General features: G+C 41.6%; 3 protein-coding genes across 11 annotated transcripts in view; 2 read left to right on the forward strand and 1 right to left on the reverse strand.

The window, feature by feature from the left end:
• FBXO9 (F-box protein 9) overlaps positions 1-2,982 on the reverse strand; it is a 40,183-nt gene extending 37,201 nt beyond the window's left edge. Inside the window, exons 1-2 of the mRNA XM_015136480.3 lie at positions 2,768-2,982; positions 1,938-2,088 (exon numbers count right to left, since the gene is read on the reverse strand). The gene's annotated coding sequence lies outside the window, so the exon portion shown is untranslated. The remainder of the gene's footprint in view (positions 1-1,937; positions 2,089-2,767) is intronic.
• LOC144340338 (uncharacterized) lies at positions 2,824-23,994 on the forward strand. 8 transcript variants are annotated; one of them, XM_077999808.1, is made up of 4 exons: positions 2,824-3,302; positions 5,744-5,820; positions 7,953-8,037; positions 11,238-11,281. In XM_077999808.1, exons 1-2 carry the CDS (start codon positions 2,824-2,826, stop codon positions 5,766-5,768), a joined length of 504 nt encoding a protein of 167 aa, XP_077855934.1. In that variant the 3' UTR covers positions 5,769-5,820; positions 7,953-8,037; positions 11,238-11,281. The 8 variants fall into 8 exon arrangements, with proteins under 8 accessions (XP_077855934.1, XP_077855935.1, XP_077855937.1 ...); XM_077999811.1 differs by lacking the exon at positions 11,238-11,281 and adding an exon at positions 23,722-23,994 and having other exon boundaries at positions 3,098-3,302; XM_077999812.1 differs by lacking the exon at positions 5,744-5,820 and adding an exon at positions 23,722-23,994 and having other exon boundaries at positions 3,098-3,302; positions 11,238-11,376.
• The window catches only part of CILK1 (ciliogenesis associated kinase 1), a 40,211-nt gene continuing 38,399 nt past the window's right edge, over positions 23,722-25,533 (forward strand). For both annotated transcript variants that reach the window (XM_015136532.3, XM_077999807.1), the window contains exon 1: positions 23,722-23,994. In XM_015136532.3, coding sequence (XP_014992018.1) covers positions 23,894-23,994 — 101 coding nt within the window. In that variant the 5' untranslated portion in view covers positions 23,722-23,893. The remainder of the gene's footprint in view (positions 23,995-25,533) is intronic.

Below are 25,533 nucleotides of genomic sequence, written 5' to 3' on the forward strand. Positions count from 1 at the left end.
AGGGCTTGCGACTCCACGGCCCTGAAACCCAAGTGCCGTGGAGACGGCGCCCGCGAGGCACTCTGGGATTTGTAGTCGGCCTCTCAGGTTTGAGCACCGGAACTTACACTTGGTCCTCCGCCCCACCTCTTAAAGCCCAAACTACCTTATTTCTTCTCAAGTGAATATACTTGTTTATCAGGTGATACTTTGTTTTTACACAATTTAAATTTTTTAACTACGGGTTTGCCTGTGAAAACTGACAGTCTTCATATTACCTTCATTTAGCAAACATATACTGAGTTTTTAAAGTTTTTACTGGTGCCAGGAACTAATAGGCTTCCAAACATTCAACGAGTTTACAGAGTTTAAATTTCTAATCCATTCTATTCTGGAGAGATTAAAAATGCGGTACATCGGCTGGGCGCGGAGGCTCACGCCTGTAATCCCAGTACTTTGGGAGGCCGAGGCGGGTGGATCACGAGATCAAGAGTTCGAGATCAGCCTCACCAACATGGTGAAACCCCCGTCTCTACTAAAAATACAAAACTTAGCCGGGCGTGGTGGCACGCGCCTGTAATCCCAGTTACTCAGGAGGCTGAGGCAGGAGAATCGCTTGAACCCGGGAGGCGGAGGTGGCAGTGTTCGCGCCACTGCACTACAGCGGAGGTGGCAGTGTTCGCGCCACTGCACTACAGCGTGGGCGACAGTGAGACTCCGTCTAAAAAAAAAAATGTAGTACATCTTTGGCACAGAAATGGAGGTGAAAGTGCTGGGGGAGAGGGGAGAGAGAGAGAGAGTGAAGGGGAGGGAGAACGAGCTACAATAAGGTAGTCCAAATGCCATGTTTTGTTTTGTTTGGAACGGAGTGTCGCTGTCGCCCAGGCTGGATTGCAGTGGCGCCATCTCGGCTCACTGTAACCTCCGCCTCCCGGGTTCAAGGGATTCTCTTGCTTCAGCCTCCTTAGTAACTGGGATTACAGCGCACGCCACCAAGCCCAGCTAATTTTTGTATTTTTAGTAGAGACGGGGTTTCACCATGTTGGTGAGGCTGGTCTCGAACTCCTGGTCTCGTGATCCACCAGCCTCGGCCTCCCAAAGTGCTGGGATTACAGGCGTGAGCCACCGCGCCCGGCCTGCCATGTTTTAACATTGGAATCCACCCTTCGGATACGTGTGTTTTTATTTGCACGATAAGTCAGGTACCTATAAAAGATGCCTTAGTGTTTAAAAGAAGCCAAAAATTTAAGTTTTTAGTTTTAAAGGAGACTCTAGGGCTTAAATCTTTTTAGGGATAAATTTCCTCCCAAAGAACTCCTTAAATTTAGACTTTGAAATTTAAATTGGGGGGAAAGGTTAAATCTAAAGATTTACAATAGAATAAAATGATAAATGTGATTCTTTTACAAACTGAGAACGAAGTATTGAAATAGTTTCAGAACAAATCTGTTTCATTTAAAATGTTGAGTGCTAGTTTAAAATAGCCTGGTCAATTACACAGATGGTTTCTTCTAGCAAGTAGTTAAAGCTTAATAAAATAATATTTGTAAAGATAAATTGAGCATTAAAACACTATTATGCTTCATAGCTACTAATTTTCTATTTTCAGTCAATTCCACAGTATACACTAGACCTCATTACAAGGTTATATTCTCATATTATATTTACAGGATTGTAATTTCCTGAGGCCAAAACTACTGATCTAAGCGACTTACTAGCCTAGCAGACTCTTGCTAAAAGGTAGACCTCTGTTTGCCAGGTAGACCTGCTTGGACAATTTGACTAAAACTGATCATTTTACTTTAGAAATTGCTTTTCATGGCCGTAGTATATGACTTGTTAGATTCCTTGTCATGTCTCTCTATCTTTTCACTGATAATGATTTTCAGTTTTCATTTGCCATATGGGCTGGCTGTTAAATAGGTAAGCACAAAGGTAGATATCAATGTTATACATACGTCAAGTGACCAGATGACCTTTTTCCATTTGGGAGAGGAAATCTAAAGAAGCTTGACTATCTTGTATCTTGCATGCTTCTTCCACAAGATCAAGAGGAGAGAGGGATTCAGGCCTTGGTATAGATTTTTTCAGTAAAAAACAATCTTCAGTCTGTAGAATTAAAAAATAAAAATAGTGAGAAAAAACTGATATGATGATCAGCCGGGAATTGTAAACTCAGAGAACAGTCCACGAAGTGTTAAAGAGTTACTGCTTTATTGGTTAAATTTGTGTTGCTTATGGCAGTGTGACCCAGCAACATTAGCACCAGAATCTGAGAGTGCAGCCCGGATACTTGTTTTAACAAGTCCTCCAGGTGGTTCTGATGCTTCCCGCTAATGTTGAACAACTGTTGGCTTAGAACAATTATGTAAATTTAAAAATCAGGGACCTGGAAGCAACTTCTTTATTCAAAGCCCTGTAGCCTCATAAAGATGATTTTAGGTAATGTCTACCATATCACTTATGACATAAATGAATTTGTTATAAAATTACATGTTATAAAATTACATGTTGTGTAGAGGATATCTGACTAGAGTCAGTTTCCCATCTGGATAAGAGTCTAGTCTTTACAACTACTTGCTAACAACATAAAACTGTTAAGAGTTCAAAGGAATGCTAACAATCAATTGGGTTTTCATTTTATTTTTCTATAAAGGTAACATGAAATTTGCTGTTTAACCACTTTGAATCCAATTCAGTGGCATTGATTACTTAATTAGGTGGCATTAATGTCGTGCCACCTCAGCTACGTTTTTTCAAATAAGAAAAATGTTTTCACAACGATTACCTTTCATTAAATGTGCTCAGAACGTCCATCGACAGCCTCCATATTTCTAAGTCTTGATGGTTGATCGAGCCGATCAGCAACGAGGCGTTCGTTTGGAGTCGGAGATGGCCTTGTGGTCAGCAGGCGTTAGGGGTCCCTGGGCTCTGTGCCGCCCTTGGCCCACAGCTGCGCCGCGCGGCTCGGCCGGGCGAGCCGGGGCGAACGGGACGCGGTGCAGGGACGCGCAGGGCCAGCGAGGGGAGCTGCAGGGTAACTTTTCCCAGGGAAAGCAGCCGGTCGTCCCCAGTAGAAGCCACCCAGCCTTTTGTTTGTTTTCCTGCCGGAGGCTGGAAAACGGCCGGGTTCCTGCTGCACTACCATGCGCCGTGCGGCCCGTGCGACTCGGCGGACCTCGCGGGCGTCCCTGCACGCATCCCTCGGCCGGTCTTAGCAGGGATTGTCCCCATTTCCAGCTCCGGAGCTGGCGGCTGTGCCCCGCTCGTCGAGGAGCTGCGCTCACCGCAGGGGCGGGCCCCCGCCTGAGTTCGCGGCGCCAGTAAGTGGGGCTCCGGGATTTGGGGGCTTATGCCGGGCGACCTGTCACTTCAGTAGCTGCTGGGCTGGGGCTGCGGGGAGACCCCTGGCCGGTGGCCCCCTGACGGATCGGAGGCGCAGGAAGAGGCTAATGGGTTATAGTTTCTTTCCGCGATCATATGGGTCTCTCCTTCCTGGTATGAAAACTCGGAGCCTAGAGGATTTTTGATGGGTGTTTATCTTTTAGTCTTAAAGAGAGGGAAGACCCTAGCCCATTTGAAGCCTCGTTGCGGGGCACGTTGAGGACTTGCTCTTGGAATTTCCCTGACTAGGCCCTTGGCTGTCCCACAAGGGGTCTGAGCAAAAATCCTCGCGTACTTATTTTGCAACCATTTTTTTTACTGGATTTCTTTCTGCTCTGATTTCTTTCTTATTAATCTGAGTAGCTGTTATGAGAAGGATATTGAAGGATTTTTCAGAACAACTGATTCTTTTGTAATGTTAACCTTTTAAAGTTTGACTTTGACACTAACATTAAGGACTTATATGTAAGGTAGCTAATGCATCATTCTGCAGAGAAGAGTATTCCTTTCCACTTATAACTAAATAAGACCTGCTTTTGCTGGAGCTGGGCTAGGCTGAGGGATTTCCATACTGAATTTTACAAGCGGGACTGGATTTCTCTAAGGTATTGGCGCTTGTGGGTTTTGTTTTTTTTTTTTTTTAAACCGGGAGAACTCTTTGTAGTAACAGAAGTTTGATAGTTACAGTTTTCATTTCTCACATTTCCCAGTGAGTGGGGTTTCAGGGTGTGCTTCAATAGTGAATGTCACCATTGCCGAATATAAAGTTTAAATGAGCTTTAAATTTCTGTAGTCAACATATAAATTATTAAGAAGAATTTGTGTCTCAATCATATGCTGAACTGTGCTGGGAGTTAATATATGCATAAATATGCACATTTAAAATAGTTTCTGAACAATGCGCTACAATTTGGTAAAGACTCTTTAAGGCTTTCCTATCTACTTGAGATCAGGACTTGTAAAACACTAGGAAGTAAGTATAGAAAGGAAAGCAGTCCTGGGATCCTTTATTTAAAATGACATCCGGTACCATTCCCCATTCTCTGAATGACCCTGCCCACTTTTTATTTCTCCCTTTCCACTTTGCCTTGTCCCCTTCTCCAAAGTCAAAACTGGCGGCCAGGCAGCGGCGAGGCCGCCACATTTCCTAATGAAACCAATCTAGGTTCAGATGGTGGAGGGGGTTGCTGGAGGGTTGATGGAGCCTGTCTGATTAGGCAGACCTCTGCTGTCCTTGCCAAGGGAACTCAGCATTTAATCACAAAAAAAAGGTCTTTTCACTGAAGTTTCTTCTCCACAGACTAAGTGTAAATGAACTACTAGGATGTCAAACAAGCCATTTAGGAGTTTTATTTATTGACTGTTCAGTATCATCAGAGCCCTTTTTATACTTTATTGTTTGTTACTCTCATTGCTTTTTGAGATTCCTAGTACAGTGGAAATTACGTTAATCTTGAAACGTTGGAATTATCTTTAACCATCTTTTCCTTCGTTTCCTTCATCCTCTGTATCAATGAGTCATCAAGACCTTTGAAATATGTTTTATATAGATCCCTCCTTCTATATTCTAATCTAGTCCTCACTCTTCCTCTCCTGCAGTACTGCAACAGCCTCCCAAGCCTGACTCTTAGTAAGCTCTCATTAAATGTTTGCTGAATAAATGAATGAGAAGCTTCCCTCTGGTCTTTTCAGTGTTCTCTTGCCTGTCTAATCTTTAAAATGACCACTTCATCATGTCTATTCTGGATGTGCAACCTTCAGTTTCTCTCCATTATGTACTATCTCAAGTCTAAAATATTATGCCTGACTTCTCAAGGCCTATCATAATCAGCCTCGCCCTTCCTGTCTAAAATTCTCTTTTCATTTCAGCATGCATCTTTGCACTCTAAGCAGTCTGGTTTTCTTGCTGTCCTGCTAGTGGTGCCAGGCTCCTTCCCACCGCAGTGCCACTGCTCATAGTGCTTTCCCTAGAAACCCCCTCCCTTCTCTTCACTCTCCTGTGTGACTCCTACCTGTCTACTTCTCTTAAAATATTTTCTCTTTCTGTTTCTCAGGATACTTGCTTGTTAGCCCTTCATTATACTGGCTGTATTGATCTCTGATTGGTTTAGGTTAGTTTAAGCCTCTTTAGGGCCGGAGCCATATTTTATGCATGGTAATGTGGTATCATGGGCTTTGAAGTACGGCAGAATTGGGACAAGGGCCTGACTCCACTTATTAGTTGTGTGGCCTTCTGTAAATCTCCTAGTATTAATCTCACATGCAAAATAGGGAAAATGCTTCCCTGCAGTTTCACCCCTGAGTTGTGGTGTGAAGATGGTCTATAGTGCCTACCCATAACTAGCATATACCTGATAAAGATCTGCTTGTCCCTTGACAGTAACTTAACAGAGTCCAATTCCTGAACACTCAGCCTGGAGGCCTAGAGAACCAGGGTAACCATGCAGTGAATCCTTAGTAAGTATTATCCTGCCCTTACTTAAAATGGCTTGAGCTTAGGTTATTCCTGGCTGCAGCTCTGCTTCTGGGATCTGTTGCTGTTTTTCCATCTGAACCTTGCCAGGAACACTACGGCTTAAATTTTTTTTTTTTTTTTTTTTTTTTTGTACTGCTGCTCTTGCAGCAGTCTCCTCGGTTTCATTTTGTGGGATCTTGCAGAGCTGGAGTGGTCTCTAACCCTTCTATTGATGTTTGCCCTGATAAAATGAATGTTTCTGCTTGTGGGATCTGTGTGAGTGTGTATATTTGCCTGGTGGTTCCTTGGGAGAATTCTGGGTCTAATGACCCCTCTGTATGTTGATCTGAAAGCCTGTGAATAGTATCTCACTTAACTGTTGAGTCTTTCACCTGTGGTCTTTGATAACTGTCGCTTTCTGAGAAGGGCCTATGTTTAGAGTATTAGAAATCTCCTATCTGTGGACCTCAGTGTTTATGGCTGACGTGGTTGACAGGGAGAATGTGCAAACAGAGGTGTGTGCCAGATGACTTATACACATGTTTTGGGATTATAGTATAATTGTATCTTAGTTTGTGGTTGTGCTTACCTTTGAAATACAGTTTTAACTTCCTCATAAAAACACATGTGTTCTAGAAAATTACCTAGTAAAAAGAAGTTAGTGAAACAGATCATTTTCTGGGGTGAATTGCATTAAAATGCTAAGGAAATGTTGTGGCAGTAAGAGAAATGTTGTGGCAGAAAGAAAATCAGAGATGCCTTTGATTGCAACCAAAGAAGTAAAAGCAGCAGTTCAGGTCTATGTCAAGATGGTACCAAGGTTGATGTGGGCATCCTCATTCAATCTGTCTGCTCCTAGTGAAGTGCTGTCCAATATTAGGAAAAACTACTACTCAACAGGTTTTAGGGAAACGCTCACCCCAAACAGTAGGCTTCTATTCCTGATTTTCTTCCAAGGAGACTGAACTATCCTTGCACATTAAGTACCTGACTCACTGTGCTTTGAAAGTCTTCCTGGGTAGGAAGAGTGTCTTGTCGTGGCACTCACTTGAGCAGGCTGAAATCAAATCCAGCATATGTTGACATGTGAAGTCATCTTTGAGTCTGAGGATAGCACATCTTCAAAGATCTGCTCCCCCTTTTTTTTAAAACTATGTGGGCTCAGAATTAGCAAAATATTCATATGCTTTTTACTAAGGGGAACGTGGGGAACATTTGATACATCTTTAGTTGGCTAGAAAACATGTATTATATTCACACATTTAAAAAATATGCTACTTGGGGCGGGGCGAGGTGGCTCATGCCTGTAATCCCAGCACGTTGGGAGGCCGAGGTGGGCAGATCACAAGGTCAGGAGATCAAGACCATCCTGGCTAACACTGTGAAACCCTGTCTCTACTAAAAATACAAAAAATTAGCCAGCTGTGGTGACGGGCGCCTGTAGTCCCAGCTACTTGGGAGGCAGAGACAGGAGAATGGCGTGAACCTGGAAGGCGGAGCTGGCAGTGAGCCAAGATCATGCCCCTGCACTCCAGTCTGGGCGACAGAGCGAGACTCCGTCTCAAATAAAAAAAAAAAAGGAAAAAAAAAGCTACTCAGAAGATAACAAGGATTCTGTTCTTCTTAGCTGGGTCTCTGGATCTCATCTGTAAAGTGAGGATGTTGAATAATCATTAAGGTCCTTTACAGAAAAAAAAATTATAACTATTGTCTGAAGTTTCTTCAACATTAGGCTTTGAACATAGGTCCTAATGAATTTAGCATTCAAATCTATATTAATTAGCATTCAGTTATATTTTATCTTCAAATAAGCTAATCATGGCTGTATAAAAAATAATGCCTCCGAACCAAATGATAAAGTATTGTAGTGTGATGTCCAACTGTATTTGACAATATCATGAAAGTAACTATCTGTGTGAACTTGTAGTTCCTAGCAAATGATTGTCATCCTCACTCACTTTTTTTGAAATGAAAGGGCCAAAATGGTGCCTGACTTTTCATTTGGTGCTTTTCCCACCATGTCAAGAACCCTTAGTAGCCACTTGATAAATGTACAACAATGGCCCAGAGCTTATGAGAACCACACTTTTTTTTAGGAGAGATCAGTGTGAGTTATTTTTTTACCTTTCTATAGGTGAAGCATGACCTGTGATAAAGTATTGATAACATGTAACTGCTCTTGTGACTACCATAAAAGATGATGCCTGAGAACCAGAAAGGTAAAGTACTTCTGTGTAATGCCCAGCTACATGTTTGGCAATATCATGAAAGTTACTAGCTGCTTGAACTTGTGGTTCCCCGAAGATAGTTATTAATGGTTTTGCCCTCTTGGACATTGCCTTTGCTTTAAAGGAGAATTTACTAGAGAATGATTTAACTAAGACAAAGGTGAGGGAGAAAAATGTAAGATATACATGCCTTCATGTTATCTTAGCTGTTGAAAAGCAAATTTTTTCCTAAATAAGTGTAAAAGTTTTTAGAAGGAGTCATAATTTTGGTACCGTAGTCCCAATACAGTTGTCCAGTTTGCAAAGAAGTGGGGCGTGACAGGATGGCAGTGAGGGTGGACATGGTAGTACAGAAAAATCACCTATGGTCAGGATTGCCTTTTGAAGCTCCATAAGTTGTTCATTCATTAGTTAATTCATTCAACCTGTCTTTATTGTGAGTCCATACTTGTGCCAACTATGCCAATTCTCTGGGAACTGAGTACTAGGAATACAGTTGTGAACACAGCAATGTTTCTGCCCTCACAGAGCTTATATTCTAAGGTTAAACACAGCTTGTATGTAGCCCTGTAACCTACGGGTAAATGAGGGTTCTATGGAGAGTACTAAAGTGCTTCTGCTTATTTGGGAGGTTTCCTCATTTTCAGGGCTTGACAAACTATGGCTTGTGTGCCAATCCTTCCTGCTGCCTGTTTTTGTAAATAAATTTGTACTGGAACACAGCCATGCCCATGTATTTACATGTTGTCTTTGACTGCTTTCATGCTACAATGGCAGAGTGAAGTTGTGACGGAGATGGAGAGCCTGCAAAGCCTAACCTGTTTACTGACCCTTCACAGAAAAAGTGTGCTGATCCCTGCCCTATTTTATTTTTACATTTAGCCTTTACTTCCTTTACGTTAATTCATTTTGATTTTTTTTATACATGCTAGGAAAGCATCTTACCCTGAGATCAGCTCCTCTGTCAAATGTGTTGTAATATGTATATAGATACTGATAATATGTGGCTGACCTTGTAACTACCATAAAAGATAATGCTTTAGAACCAGAAAGGTAAAGTATTATTGTGTAATGTCCAGCTACTTATTTGCCAATATCATGAAAGTTATTATCTACATGAACTTGTATGTGATATGCTCTTAGTCACTCCCCTATCTTCACTATCCCTTATCTTGCCCACCCCTGAAACACAGGCAAGCAGGACTGTTGCCACCCTCGGCAGTTTTCATTAAGCTGGGGACTCTCATTCTAGCTCATCTACAGTTTCACACATGGCAGGGTAAAGGTTTGTTTTTCTGGCTGTTTTATTTTTTATTTTTTTAACATTTCACCTTTACATCAGTTCTTTACAGTCCACTAAAGCCAACTGTGTGTCCTAGTTTAAAAATCATCTGCAAGCGATTGAAGAATTTTTTTAAGGTTCAAGGCATGAGCACCTTTGATATTGTAAGAGAAGCGACAGGGAGTTGTGGAAGCTTCTCGTGGGATTAAGGACCTAGTGCAGGATGAGTTCTTTTTTCAGAAGCTGGGATTGAAAGAGGAGAGGGATGGTAAAGGTATGAAGCAGTTTCTGGGGCACAGAAGAGGGCACATGACGTAACGGATTATCTTCTCTTGTTAGCATCCAGTTGATGCAATAGCTGAATGCATCTTTAATTCACTCCTCTGTCAGGGTAAAGACAAAGCAAGATCCATGTAAAGAAGGTCCCTTTGGCTTTGTAGCTACTATTCCTTATGCAGAAAAAAAGCAGTAGTCCAAGAGGCAAAATGCTTTACAGTTTTGCTTGCTAAAATGTACAGAGGCAGAAGAATTACGTCCAGGAGAAAAATGAAAACCCAGATGTACTATTTCTAGTAACTTTTTAAAAGAAATTAACAGTGTTCACTGACTTTTGTAAAGTCAGGACACATTCAAACCTAGAATACAAAGTGTAATTATAAACCTGTAAAGGTAAAATGGAACTCAGAAGTACCATGAGAAGGGTCATCTAATGATTTCGCATATAATCCACTTTTCCCAGGAGGATAAATGAAAGTAACAGAATCTTTTCCATGTAAGATAATTAATGCAAAGGGCGACAAGCTTCTTCTAAGGAACTGAATGGTGTCAATGGGTCTGGTAAACCACAACTCCCAGAGAACGCCAAGTTTGTTGTAATTTTTTGTCTTCTGTCTTAGAAAATGTGTAATGATGGCATTAATTCATTGATTAAGATTTCAAAATAAAGAATGAACTACAATTTTCCCTGCCCCTCGCCTCCGTTTTTTAGGCTGTGAATGAGCAAGGCACCTGATGCGAGCTGCTGGCCATGAGCAGATGTTCTTTGCCTGCACCGAGGATTGAAGCTGAGGGGAGGGAATTGGGGCAAATCACAGGAAGGTTTTTCCCAATGTCACCTAGCCAGGAACATCCTAACATTGACTTCAGAGGTTTGCTGGAACTCTTTGAAAGAGAGATAAAGCTGTCTTTCTTTGTTAGTTGGGTACAGCCTTACCCAAAGGCCAGAGGCCTGATCTGACTGCATGGAGGGGCCTTTCTGTGACTCTCTGAGACTCAGTCGTCCGGGCATTGTTGTGGGAGGGCCCAGGCTGCCTCCCTGCCCCAGCTATTCTGTGGTATTCACTGTTCTTCCACTTCAGAACTTCTAAACTTTTAGTTGGACCCAACAGTTTATCTTTATTTTGCGTATGACAAAATAGAAGCACTGAGAATTTTGAGGTACTTAGCCAAGGTGGTACAGAAAATAAATAGCAAAGACTAAAACTCAAATTTGGGCCCTTCAAACAATCTTTGAGGACTTGCTACTGCCAGTGGAGTGAGAACACGAAGATAAAGGAATCTTGGAGAGTGTCGAGGATGAGGCAGAGGGTGCACCTGCAGGTCACTGCCACGGGGAAGGGGCCGGCAGTGAGGTGAGGACAAGGCACTATGGCATCAAGGGAGAGGGGCCATTCTCTGGGTCTATATGTGTGGGTTGGGGCAGGAGGCTTAGAAGATGTGATGTGTGATCTCGGAAGAGAAGGAATTGATGTTTAATGTTCACTGGGGCCTGGCTGAGGCAATGGGGTGCTTGTGCGTCTCTTGAAAGAAAGGTATGTAGCATAGGGGATCCTTCAGTGGTACTGTCTTCTCCGCTAACCTTTGTTCATGTGATGCAAAAAGCAGAAATATTTATCCGTTTTTTTCTTAGACAAATACTAGCTCGATTCCTGATACAGAGTCACAGAATCACACAGCTTTAGAGGAAGAAACCACCTTAGAGCAAGTCCAATGCCCTGATTCCACCGAAAGTAAACCCAAGGACCAAGAGATGCCCCGAGGCACAGCAGGTCAGTGCTGAGTGGAAACTGGGACCAGTCCCTCACTTTGCCTCCACCGTGGGCCTGTTGGTGCTGCTGATGGCTCCAGTGGATTCGCTGATGTTTAATTGCAGAATGAAGCCAACAAGAGCATAGCCATATCACTGGTTTCCATATTTGGGCTTTGAGATACAAAGTACTACTTCTGTTCCTCTCATTTTCAGATCCTCCAAAGATTTCATGATCTTTTGAAACCTTTTCCTTAAGTTTGGTACAGTCAGCCTGGGTTCCTGTCTCATTTCTGCCATATTAGTCGTATAACCTAGACATGTAACTTGTGTCTCAGTTTCCTTCTCTGTAAAATAGGGATAATAGTAATAGTACCTACCTGGTAGAGTTACGAGGGTTAAATATACTAATAATATATGCATAAGCACTTATAATAGTACTGTGTACATACTACTAAAATTACTATGTTTTGGGCATATTTCATATATTAGGGTGCTAAGTGTAGATTCATTATAGTGAATGATTTATCCAAGTGAATTCTTAGAGTCAAAGTAGAATTTAGAAATACTGCAAGTTAGAAATACATGCTAATTCTCAAGGTAATGGACAGGCTGCTACGTTCCATTCGTTTCTCAAGCAGTGTTAACTGTACCAGAAGCTGAATTTAAATGCTGTCAGGGCAGAGGAGGAAAATAAAAGACTCAAGGAAGCTGGGTGTGTGCTTGTCAAACAGTAAGAAATTGCTCTTCTCTTCTCAAAAAGAACAATTTTTGTTCCCTTCCAATTTTTCTTTAAGCAAAAGGTGTTTTTTTTTTGTTCTTCAGGCTTTTACTTTGTCACTTTTGATATAGGCATAGGAACAGAGAAATATTTTTCATCCAGTAAAACAAGTGGCTACGAAGGGACACACAAAAAAGGACAGCTTAAAAAAAAAAACGGCAAGTGACAACAAGGAAAAAATGGGGACTGTGGTGAGCTGCAGAGCACATACCCAGCCTGAAGAGGTGGGGACATTTCTTCCATTTCTTATTACCATGAAGGGCTAAGGACCCCAGGTGGCTCCAAATCGGAATTTATATAGGACATTCCATTTTTTCTTTTGAGACGGAGTCTCGCTCTGTCTCAGGATGGAGCGCAGTGGCGTGATCTTGGCTCACTGCAACCTCTGCCTCCCTGGTTCAAGCAATTCTCCTGCCTCAGCCTTGCGAGTAGCTAGGATTACAGGTGCACACCACCATGCTCGGCTAATTTTTGTGTTTTTAGTAGAGACAGGGTTTCACCATTTTGGCCAGGCTGGTCTCGAACTCCTGACCTAGTGATCTGCCACCCTTGGCCTCCCAGAGTGTTGGGATTAGAGGTGTGAGCCACTGCGCCAGGCCGAAATTCCTTATTTTTAAATCTGGGATTCAGCCCCCCGAGTGCCAGTGTGCCATCTCTGGTCCACACAGCATGGAATCTCCATATGCTAATGTCGTATACTCAGAGATTTCACGCTAGAATTGTCAAGTCTTGTTCACTGTGCAAAGTTAAAGAGTAGTACACTTCGATAAAGAAAATGTGGTACATACACACCATGGAATACTTCGCTGCCATAAAAAGATATGAGATCATGTCCTCTGCAGGGACATGGATGAAGCTGGAAGCCATCATCCTCAGCAAACTAACACAGGAACAGAAAACCAAACACCGCATGTTCTCACTCGTAAGCAGGAGTTGAACAATGAGAATACATGGACACAGGTAGGGGAACAGCACACACCAGGGCCTGTTGTGGGGTAGGGGAGCAAGGGGAGGGAACTTAGAGGACGGGTTAATAGGTGTAGCAAACCTCCATGGCACATGTATAGCTATGTAACAAACCTGCACATTCTGCACATGAATTCTGGAGCTTAAAGTAAAATCAAAGAGATGAGTACATTCTATATTTTAAAATGGAATGTTCTTGTTCACTGGGTAAGTAAGCACAGATTTCTGATTTCATTTCTAAAACACCCAGCTTTGAATGAATGAAAATCGCTGCTGTGCAATTTAGATGACTGTGTAAAAGTCTTTGGGATGTTTTGCTGGGGAGCGATAGGCTAAATAATAACCTGCAAATATACCAGGTTCTAATCCTTGGAACCTGTGAGTGTTACTTTATATGACACAATGGACTTTGCAGATGTGATTGAATCAAATAATCGGAAATGGAGAGATTATCCTGCAGTATCTTGGTGGCCTTAAATGAAAACACAAGTCCTTATAAGCGAGAGACAGAGGAAGATTTAAAAACAGAAGACAAGAAAATGTGATCATAGAGGCAGAGATTGGAGCGATGTGGTCACAAGCCAAGGAATGCTTGCAACCACCAGAAGCTGGAAGAGACAAAGAATGGATTCCCTGTAGAGCTTCTGAAGGAAGTGCCAGCACCTTTACTTCAATGCAGGAATGTTAGTTTCGGACTTCAGACCTCTGGAAACCTGAGAGAATAAGTTTCTGCTCTTTTCAGCCATCAACTTTGTGAACATTTGTTGGAGCAGCTGTGGGAAATTAATATAACTGACAAGGAAAACTTTGTATAGTTTTAAAAAATTAATTTTTGTTATCTATACCTGGATTGGAATATGGATAAGTGACATGTCCTTAACAAGAAAAATTAGCTGTAGTTTAGAAATTGGTGGCCCAGAGCCTTCCTTGAGATTCCTAGCCAGTGATCCACAAAGTGACTCCTTCCTTGTGCACCAGTAGCACTCTCATCTCCACTCCACGTAGGAACTTAACCCAGTGTCCATGTCTCCTGGTCATTTGTGTATTTCCCACCTCTCCAACTGCATGAGAAGTCCCCAGAGGCCAGATCTGCCACCCACAGCTCTGTGGATCTTCTATCTCAATACTGAACATAGGGCCTTATACTTAATTTTTCACTTGAGTGATGCTTTGTTGATACTTTAGTGTCTTGAGCGTATTTCACATATTGCTGTATATCAAAAACGTTTATTTATATGCTTTTTTAAATTAAAAAAAACCTTTTTTTTTTTGGGATGGTCTTGCTCTGTTGCCCAGGCTGGAGTACAGTGGTGTGACCTAGGCCCACTGCAACCTCCACCTCCCAGGCTCCAGCAATCCTCCCACCTCAGCCCCATAAGTAGCTAGGACTACAGGAATGCACCATCACGCCCAACTAATTTTTGTATTTTGTAGAGATGGGGTTTTGCCATGTTGCCCAGGCTGGTCTTGAACTCCCGGATAAGCAGTATGCTCACCTGGGCCTCCCAAAGTGCTAGGATTACAGGTGTGAGCTACCACACCCAGCCTATATAATTTTATAAAATAAATATCACATATTTACATATATATTTATATATAATATACTTATATGAATATTATATTTATATGTATGTGAATATGTGTATAGATACACACACACACACACACACAAATGCGAGTAAACCTCAAACCATAGAAAAGACAATAGTTGGCTTTTTTAACAAATTGTAAAGAATCCAACAGTAGAAACAGCCTTCTACTTATGGACTGAGGTCTCAATGGAGTGACTTATGGGTAAAATATTATGCTGCCAGTGTGTGGTGTCTGGTCTACACAGTGTGAAATCTTTGTATGCTAATGTCATATACTCAGAGATTTCAGGCTGGAATTGTGATGTCTTGTCAAGTATCAAATTTTTGATATTTGCCTGCTTCTTTGAAGCACTGACTCTGTAGATGTAGATGTCTCCCATTAAGTATCAAAGAAGGATGTATTAATATTAATACACTAAAAATAGTCATTAGAGTGCTGAAACCTTTTTTCCTGTTAGCACTCCGACTGAGGCTGGGCACAGTGGCTCCCACCTATAACCCCAACACTTTGGGAGGCTGAGGAGGGCAGAGTGCTTGAACTCAGGAGTTCAAGACCGACCTGGGCAACATAGCAAGTCCCCGTCTCTACAAAAAATACAAAAGTTAACCAGGCATGATGGTGTGTGCCTGTAGTCCCAGCCAATTAGGAGGCTGAGGTGGGAGGATTATCTGAGCCCATGAGGCTGCAGTGAGCCATGATCACACCACTGCACTCATCTGGGAGACAGAGCAAGACCCTGTCTCATAAAAAGAAAAAAGAACTCAGCTTGAGAGTTCTGTGCTTGCCTTGGTTTTCTTTGACTGAAGCTCTGTGGCTGTCTATAGTAAATGTCACTATCGATGACATGCAGAGTGGTCCCCACGCTGTGCCCCACTTGTCATGCAAAGTGGAATCCTTTCATGTTTCCCACCTGCCATGTTACAGGCACATGACTGGTTTCCACAAGGTCACACAGCTTCAGCTAGCTAGTTGTCCAAGCAAACTGGAGTGATACCGAGTGCTGTTTTTGGACATTCTTTTACCACAATAGGTTTGTATCTTATTTGCATCATATTTTCTTTCAAAATGGAAGCAGATAATGGAAAGGAAATGAACATCAGGCTGACAGTTACTTCTAATTTGTCTCCAGCTGTACACCTCTTTCAGTCTTCAAAACTATGCTAACCATAAAGGTCTATCTGTCACCTCCTGTAGAGAATTTTGTATTTTGTCACCTAAGTTAGCATAACCCACTGTATCAGGAATGCCTTCAGCTGTACTGGATAGATTAACAGTGACTTCTTCAACAGAGACCTTCAGTTAGGTTGCAAAACAATAAACCCAAAGGCATATATTTTCAGGGTTCAAGCAGCAGCCCACTGATGTCATCAAGGACTCAGCCTCTTTCTATGAATACATCCTTCACAGATGGGATTCTCATCTTTAGGGTTGATGTCTTGTAGTCGTCTCTGCTTCAGCCCTTAATGTCACAACTTTACACAGCCATGTTCAATGCAGCTTCTTTGTCAACTGTCTTTATTAGGGAGTAGATTCCTTCTCAGAAGCTCTTCTCCTTCCTCACCAGCTCACTTCACTTTCATTCTCATAAGTCCGAGCCATGGCACCACTCCTAAACAGATTTTAGTAAGGAAGTAGAATTCCTTTGCTTGGCTTAGATCTATTGTAGTTCATGCCCTGGGGTGGCTGCCGTGCCTGAGTATGTCGAATCCTGAGTAAAATCAGGGTCCTGTAAACTAAGCAAGAAGGGGAGCATTGCTGTGGAGTAGAGCAGCAAAGGTGCTTGCCATGGCTCCCTTCTTTTTTCTAGTGCGTTGTCCATCGCCCTGTTTTCCCAGAGCAACAGTAGGTTTTTGTTCTTTACTTTCAGATTATGACATGAGTCATCATATTTGGGCAACCACAAAAAGGATGAATAACTGAACAACACCATTCTCAAGTGTATTTAACCACATCCTGCTAGGATATGCTCAGATTTGACTATGAGCTGACTGGTGCTTCTTGTCTAATGCTAGTTTGGCTAATACCATTCACTTTTTTTCAGTATGGGAAAATTCACTAATGTGAATTAATAGAAAGCTCAAAGAGTGGTCATGGTTCTGTCCTCTGGATCCATATCTAGTGTAACTAACCCTTCCCTCTGATGTCCCTTTGTACACTTGGGACAGTTATCATGGCTTTCCAGGTCTCCTTTGCTTCCAGCATCCGGTGTTTCTTCATCTACCCTTCTTGTACTTTCATTTAGATGCCACACTACGTTCTTCAATATTTATCTTGAAGCATCTGGAGCAGTAAACCAAGGGTGTGATGGGACTATTGCATTCCTTATTCCGAACACAGGCTGCCTTATTGAACAACTCCAGTGGGCACCTTTCACATTGTGTTCTATGTGAATGGAGTACCCTGGAGTGATACGGTGTATCAGCCTTGTCTGAATGCTGTGTTCCCAATAAGAGCTCCAATAATACTCTGTCTTTGAGGAAAAATAAAACAACCTTAGAGCTATTTGCTTATTGAGCATCTCCAGTGAGAGGTTTGGTACATACCTCAAATTCAGCCCCCAGAAAACAGAACCCATATCTCTGTACATTGTCCAAATAACACAAGCACACACATTCGCTATCTCAAACCCATAGTCTCCTGTTGTATCTAAGACTCACCCAGTCCAGTGCCTTTGTTCGGGCCTTCATCATATTTCACCCGGGCCACTGGAGTAACCTAATTAGTCTCTGCCTCTGATCTCTGTATGCTAACATCTATGTAGTCTCCAGAGGAGTTTTATTCATGCTGTTTCTCTGCTTTAAAAAGTCTGAGGAACTCCCTTCTGTAGGACAAAAATCAGACTCCTGCGTGAGGCCAGGTGCACTCACGCCTATAATCCTAGCACTTTGGGAAGCCAAAGTGGGAGGATTGCTTGAGCCCAAAAGTTCGAGACCAACCTGGGCAAAAAAAAAAAAAGAGACCTCATCTCTTAAAAAAAAAAAAATCATGCCTCGTATTGTACACTAAGTACCCCCAGCTACTTGGGAGGCTGAGGTGGGAGGATTACTTGGGCTTAGGAGGTTGAGGCTGCAGTGAGCTGTGATTTTGCGCCACTATACTTCAGCCTGGGTGACAGAGTGAGACCCTGTCTCAAAAAAATAACAAAACAAAAGCAAAAACAAAAAACTCCTGCATGACACACATACACATTCATAATTGGGCCCATCTTAACTTTCTAGCTATTTCCTGCAATTTCCCCCACTGCCCTCTGTTGGATTGATTTTATACCCTAGCCTTGTACTTATCCCTGGTTGCACATTAGACCTGGAAAACTTTCAGAACTCTCAAAGCTCAGCCCCCATCCCAACCTGCTTCTTGGGGCTGGGGCTAGGCGTGAGTAAATGTTAAAGGTTCTCTAGGTGATTCTGTATTCAACCAGGGTGAGAACAACTAGGCTGTGCCTGCCCTCTTGTGAACACACTAAGCTCTCGTATTCACCAACATTTTTACAGTTTCCTCCACTTGTAATTTTCTTTCTCTCCTTTTCTGCGTAAGAAAACCTTTTTCATTTTTTAATATCTTGATACTACCTCTTCTCTGAAGGATTATCAGATCTCTCTCCTCCTCCCAAAAGTTGGTTGCTGTCTACTGCATCCTCATAGCAGTTTCTACATTTTTTGTGTATTTGTCAGTTGTGAGTGATTTAAAGGAGAGACCTAGCCTTATCCATAGTGTGCCCAAGAACCTTGCATAATGCTTAGCATCTCATTAAAATTTAAATAAAATTATACCATCTGCCATCAATGCTTGAAGAGACACTAGTCTGATCCATTGTATAGTTGTTAGGTAATTACCTGAAGTAGCATAAGAAATTAGAAAGTAACCAGCATGGTATGGTGAGAGTCATATCTTGCCAGAGTACGTAGATTTTGTTCCTTGATAATATGACAGACTATAACAAGGAGGAATTGTTGGGGTGACTGTGCATTGAATGAATCCAATCTATCTGGATTTCAATGAAGCTCTTAATTCTTTCATAAATAGCTTTCTCAGTGATAATCTAGGAAACCATTGTTCCCATTGTACAATTTAAGTGGATGATGAAGGGACATTAACTATCCAAAAAAGACTTTATTATTAATAACTGACATAAATCAGTAGTATAATGCCATTGCAAAAAGCATGAGGGAAACCCACATGCTACTGTAATATAGGTTACTATTAAGTTTTGGTCACTATAGTTCATCAAGGAGATGGAGAAATGAGAAATGTGTGAGGATTCAGAGATGAATGCCAAAGGTAATTAAAGGAGTGGAAAATGCTTCCTCTGAGAAAAGGTCGTGTAATTAAGGCAGGAGAAGGCTGAGAGACACATGCTTGATTACTAATTTCATGTGCATAGACATTTTTATCACATGGCTTTTTTATATCCACAGAAAACTAGGCATGAAGAAATTTGCTTAAATTAGAATATGCAAAGTTTTGGTTGGACATGAAGAAAAATATTCTAACTGGATTACAAAATGCAGATCTGATCATGTTAGCCCCTAGTTACAAAACTTGAGTTGACTTCCCATTGTCTCTAGGGCAAAGCCTCCTTTAAACAAAACATTGTTTATCAGTTGGCTGATTTTTTTGACAAATCAAGTTTCCAGTGATTTTTTTTTTTAGGAAGATGACATACAACAATGGTTTGGGAGTCTTAATTTGTTAGAAAGTGAAATAATGAATGATAGAGAATTCATACACAGATGTGTCTCAACTGAGAGTGGGGTTACATCGTAAGTTAAAAAATCATTGGAAAAAAATACATTTAATTCACCTAACCTACTGAGCATCATTGTAAGCCTCCCCTGTCTTAAACATGTTCAGAACACTTACATTGGCCTATCCTTGGGCAAAATTATCTAACACAAAGCCCATTTTATAATAATACATTGAATAGCTCATGGATATATTGAATACTTCACTGAAAGTGAAAAACAATAGTTGTACAGGCACCCGAAATATGATTTCTACTAAATGCATGTAGCTTTGGCGCCATTGTAAAGTCAAAATATCATAAGTCAAACCATCATAAGTTGAGGACTGTGTGTATGCTATATGAAAAAAATAGTTGAAGATAAATATTAAGAAGAAAAAGGGGAAGACAAATGCAGAGCCAGAATTGCTTGTGCTGTGGTCCAAATGTGCTTTTTGGGTTAAAGCACAGCCTGAATCCAATCTATTCCATAATACAGTAATCATGAAGTGAAAGAACCATGGTGTATGATAGTGTTCTGTCTTCTCAACAAGTTGTATTAAATAAGTCTGCATTTGTATATTTTGATCTAAAATAAAACATTTAAGATGCCTGTATCTTTTAAAAATTTTCCTTCTACCATTTTAGGGATAATTGAAATTTTTAATCTATAATAATTATAAATTTACATAAATTGCAGGAATACTAAAAGAATACCCATACATCCTATCTTAGTCTGCTTGGGCTACCATATATAACATAATATCAAAGACTGGGTATCTTAACAGAAATTTATTTTTTTCACAGTTCTGGAGGCTGGAGAGTCCAAGATCAAATGGTTTGGTTTCTGGTGAAGGCTGTCTTCCTGGCTTTTAGATGGCTGCCTTCTTCCTGTGTCCTTGTGGTAGGGGGTGTGGGGGAGAGGTACAAGACACTAGCCCTATTGTATCAGACCCCTATCCTATGACCTCTGTAGCCTAATTACCTTTTCGTAGGTCTGTCTCCAAATACAATCACATTGGAGGTTAGGGCTTTAACATGTGAATTTGGAGGAGGGATATCATTCAGTCCATAGCATACCCTTTACCCAGATTTACCTGTTGTTAACATTTTACCCCATTTGTTCTCCCCACCATGCACGTAAAAATTTTGTTCTACCCACTTGAGAATAAATTGCATACATCATGGTCCTTTAACTGTAAACCCCTCAGAGTGTATTTCCCAAGAATGAAACTGCATTCTTACTGAATCACAGGACAGTAACTACAGCTACAGTACTTTAACACAGATAAATATTTTTATCTAATATACTGTCCATGGTTTCAGGATGAAACTGTTCCACCTCACATCATCAGGCATTAGTGTCCTAAGGAGCATGCAACCTAGATCCCTTCCATGGGCAGTTCACAATAGGGTTCGTGCTTCTGTGAGCATCTAATGCTGCCGCTGCTGATCTGACAGGAGGCAGAGCTCAGGCAATAATGCTTCCTCACCCACTGCTCTCCTCCTGCTGTGTGACCTAGCTCCTAACAGGCCACAGACTGGTTCACAGCCCTGGGTTTGGGGACCCCTGCTTTATAGCATTTTCTTCTCCAGTGCAGATTCCAGTCAAAACCTGTATTTTAAAAAATGGCATCTGGGTTCCTCCATAAACAAAACTCTGCCAACTCTTTCTACAAGCTCCCCCTTTCCCACCCCCCAATTTCAAGCCCCTGTCTCTTAGTTTCTGCTTCTTGGAGTACTAGAATCCCATTTGCCCTACAAAACACCTGCTTTTCTCTTTTTTAAGACAATCTTTTATGAAGATTTTTTCTGCCCTCCCCTAAGCCCAGATGGAATTGACCCAGCTGGAAACCAAGAGGGCTTTCTCCTTAATTCCCCTCCACATCTTGTGCCCTAAGCATACTGGACATATCTTAGTTTGTATTCATGATTGGTACATATCTGCTTCCCCCTTCCCATCCACACCCCATCCCCTGCCAGGAGACTCTAAGCTCTTTAAAAGAAGGGACCATATTTTATTGGTCTTTGTATCCTCAGAGCTTAAAGATAGGATCTGTCACACAGAATGTACTTTATAAATATTTATTAGTCATCAATGGAATACATCACCCAAAAGAGCTGCTGAAGGAGGTTGTAGGGAGTCTGATCCTGAAGAGTTTCAAGAAGGAAAATGCCCCTCCAGCCAGTGGTTCTAGGGGAAAGGGAATGCGCGCAGGGTGGGTAGAGCAGGGGTTTGATCTGTAAGCTTGTTTGATTCTGTGATAAAGCATGGTGAAATCAGGCAGGACCTTTATATTTCTTAAGATTTTTCAAGCTCACACACAGCTTTCAGGAGAACGTAGTCTGGATTTATTTGTTTATTTATTTTATTTAAGAAAATTGTTTTTGAGAGCGAGTCTCACTCTGTTACCCAGGCTGGTGTGCAGTGGCGTGATCTTGGCTTACTGCAGTCTGTGCCTCCTGTGTTCAAGCGATTCTCCTGCCCCAGCCTCCCGAGTAGTTGGGACTACAGGCACATGCCACCACCCCCAGCTAATTTTTGTGTTTTTAGCAGAGACGGGGTTTCACCATGTTGGCCAGGCTGGTCTCAAATTCCTGACCTCAGCCTCCCAAAGTGCTGGGATTACAGTCGTGAGCCACCGCGCCCGGCCTATTTTTAAATTTTTAATCTTGAACTAATTTTAGACTTACAGAAAACTTGCAAAAATAGTACAGAGTTCCTAGAAACCCTTCACTCCACTTTCCCTAATATTAATAGCTTACATAACCATAGAACATTGATCAAAACCAGGAAATTAGCATTGGCACAATACTACTAACAACAGATCTTACCAACTTTTTCACTAGTGTCCTTTTCTATTCCAGGGTCCTGTCAAGGATCCCACATTGCATTTAGTTGGTATGTCTGCTTAATTGCCTCCAATCTCTGACAGATCCTTAGTCTGTCCTTGTCTTTTGTGATCTGGACACTTTGTAGTAGTACTAGTCACTTTACATTATTACTATAGTTTCTTTATTATAGGCAGACTGAATTATATAAATGAAAAATCAGTGACATTATTTTTAAGACACAAACTGAATGACGTTAAAAGGAGCACACCCTGCACATAGGCCTTGAATTCCTAGTTCTTTGTTTGGCTTCTGAATGTCTAGTAGTGATAATAATACCATTGATGCTTGGCCACACATAGTTCATGGAGCACACATAAGTTCTCTATCAGGAGAACTTTAGTTTAGCATTTCTTAGCTTTTGTATGTTTACATTGTTAATTGTAGCTCAAGTGTACAGAACACAGTATATTTAGCAGAAATTTTCATAGCTTGACAATTTTCATCGACCACAGTTATCTCTCAGTGTTTGCCCAGAATGGTTAGTCAGCAGAAAAGCATTGAATTGGAGCTGATTCATTTCTGAGTCAGTGACAAATTTACTTTCCAAGCATAATATCTCTAGTTGTATAAGAAATTATAAAAGAGCATTATTTAGACCAAGGGTTGGTGAACTGTGTAAAGGGCAACATAGTCAATACACTAAGTCCTCATTTAACCTATCAGTAGGTTCTTTGGAAACTGCAACTTTATGCCAAACAACATATAATAAAACCAATTTTGCCATAGGCTAATTGATAAAAACAAGAGTTAAGTTCCTAGAGCATATTTCTGGTCATAAAAACATCACCAAACTTCTAAATAAAGACTAAAACACTTTGAATATTAAACATTGGAATAAATGTAAGTTATAAATACATTTAAGAAAGATTAAAAAAAAAAGGTAAGGTAATTATTACCTGCTTATTCCAGTTTACAGTTGTGGGTGGTAAACCTAAGCCTATCCCAGCAGCTTAGGGCCCAGAGTGGGAACCAACCCTAGACAGACACCAATTGCAGGGCACATTCACACACACCCCCTACACTCACTCAGGCCTGGGACAGTATAGACATACCAGTTCACCTAGTGTGCACCTCTTTGGAATGTGGAAGGAAACTGGAGCACCTGGAGAAAACCCACACAGACACAGGGAGAATGTGGAAGCTCCACATGGACAGCAGCCCCGGCTGGGAATCAAGTTTTTTTCCCTCATCAACATTATAACGAAACAACATTGTTCCAAAACCTGCTGTACTTTGGGCTTTGCAGGCTATACAGCACCACACAACTATTCAGCTCTGCTGTTGTAGTCATGAATGGTATGCAAGTATGTGGGTATGACTGTTCAATAAAACACAGATTTAGACTTACAAAAATATATATACTCAAAATGTATATATTAGCATTTATCCTTGTCTCTCATTTTTCTCTGCAGGCAGAAGACTGATTTTTGAAAATATGTATTTGGGAGATAGTCACGTCCTATTGAATACCTTGTGCTGGTGCTGCCATCGAAAAATCTGGTTACATTCTGGGGAGGACTGCTACCACTGCAGGACTGAACCGCTTCGGCCGTGAGATGAGTGTCTGGCCTGAGCAGGCACACCATGAATAGATACACAACAATCAGGCAGCTCGGGGATGGAACCTATGGTTCTGTGCTGCTGGGAAGAAGCATTGAGTCTGGGGAGCTGATTGCTATTAAAAAGTAAGTTTGATCCTTCACTCCTGTGATAATTTTATCTCTACCCTCACCATTTCCCGTCTTTGAAACAGTTGTAGAGGGGAGTGGGTGGGATGCCTGGAGAAGAACCTTAGATAATGATTGCTGTGGGTTAGATGATTATTGATTCTGTAACACTCATGTTAGAGGTATTAAAAACATTTCCACTTTACATTTACTACTTTGCGCATAGTAAAGTACTTGTTATCAAAGTGTTTTCTCATATTGTGAGGTAGTAACAAGCAGGTTAATAAACATCATTTTACATGAGAGGAAACTGAAACTCCAAGAAATTAAGTGACTTTGTTTGGGCCATCTACATGCATGTGGTGGTCTGGTGACTGCTGTCTTGTTCCCTCTGCCCCCTTTGCCCTTCACAACCTGAGTCCAGACACATTGTATTAGTTATCTGTTGTTGTGTAACAATTTACTCCAAGACTTGGTTGTTTAAAACAACACACATTTATTATCTCCGTTTCTCTGGGTCAGGAGTCTGAACACAGCTGAGCTAAGTTCTTTGCCTCAGTATCTCTCATGAGGCTGTAGTCAAGGTGTTGGCCAAGGCTGGGGTCTCATCCAGAGGTTGGACTGGGGAAGAATCCACTTCTGAGCTCATTTTGTGATTGTGGGTTGATCTATGGGTTGTTGGCCTGAGGGCCTCAGTTCCCTGCTGGCTGTTGGCGGGAGGCTGCCCTTAGTTCCTTGCCATGTGGGCCTCTAAAGAGCAGCTTACAACATGGCAATTTGCTGCATCAAGACATGGGAGTCAAGAAGGCAATGAGAGACTTGTACTAAGATGGAAGTCATATCTTGCTTTTGTAAATTAATTACAGAAGTGACATCCTTGCCAAATTGCTATATTCTGTTGGTTAGAAGCAAGTTGTTGAAGGAGAGGGGTTCTAAAAGGCTCTGGGTAGCAGGAGGTGGGAGTCTCTGGGAACTACATTGGAGACTGCCACAACCATCTCTATCCAGTTGCCTTATCAGCATCTATATTTGGATGCCCAGCAGACATTTCAAACTCACCATGCCCAAAACTACACTCATATTTAGCATATTTTCTCACTCTTACCCCAAATTTGTTTCTTCTTCAGTGTTCCCTATTTCAATAATTGGCACTATACCCTCAAAACCTGGGAGTCCTCCTGCCTTCCCTCCCCATTATGCCTCACCTTTAGTCATCTAGTCCTGTCAATTCTACATAATATTTATGTGATCCACCTACTTCTGTATATTCCCACTGCTAACCTCCATTCAACCCATTACCATTTGCCACCTCCACCATGAGGTCCTCTGCCACTAGGGCTCCTGGCTTTTTTTCCCCCTATTCATATCAGACCAAAGGGATTATTTTAAACATACAACTTCAATCATCTAAAACTACTTGACCAAATGTTCTTTGTGTTCCATGAACATATCCCTTGCTCCCACCTGATGTCAGTGCAGTTGTAGTGCACAGCTCTATGCCCATGCCAGCACCCCTCCCCAAGTGCATGTGGGAGACCAAGGTGCATTCTGTCCAGC

Source organism: Macaca mulatta, chromosome 4, assembly GCF_049350105.2.
Source record: "Macaca mulatta isolate MMU2019108-1 chromosome 4, T2T-MMU8v2.0, whole genome shotgun sequence".
In the NCBI taxonomy this organism is placed as follows: Eukaryota; Metazoa; Chordata; class Mammalia; order Primates; family Cercopithecidae; genus Macaca; species Macaca mulatta.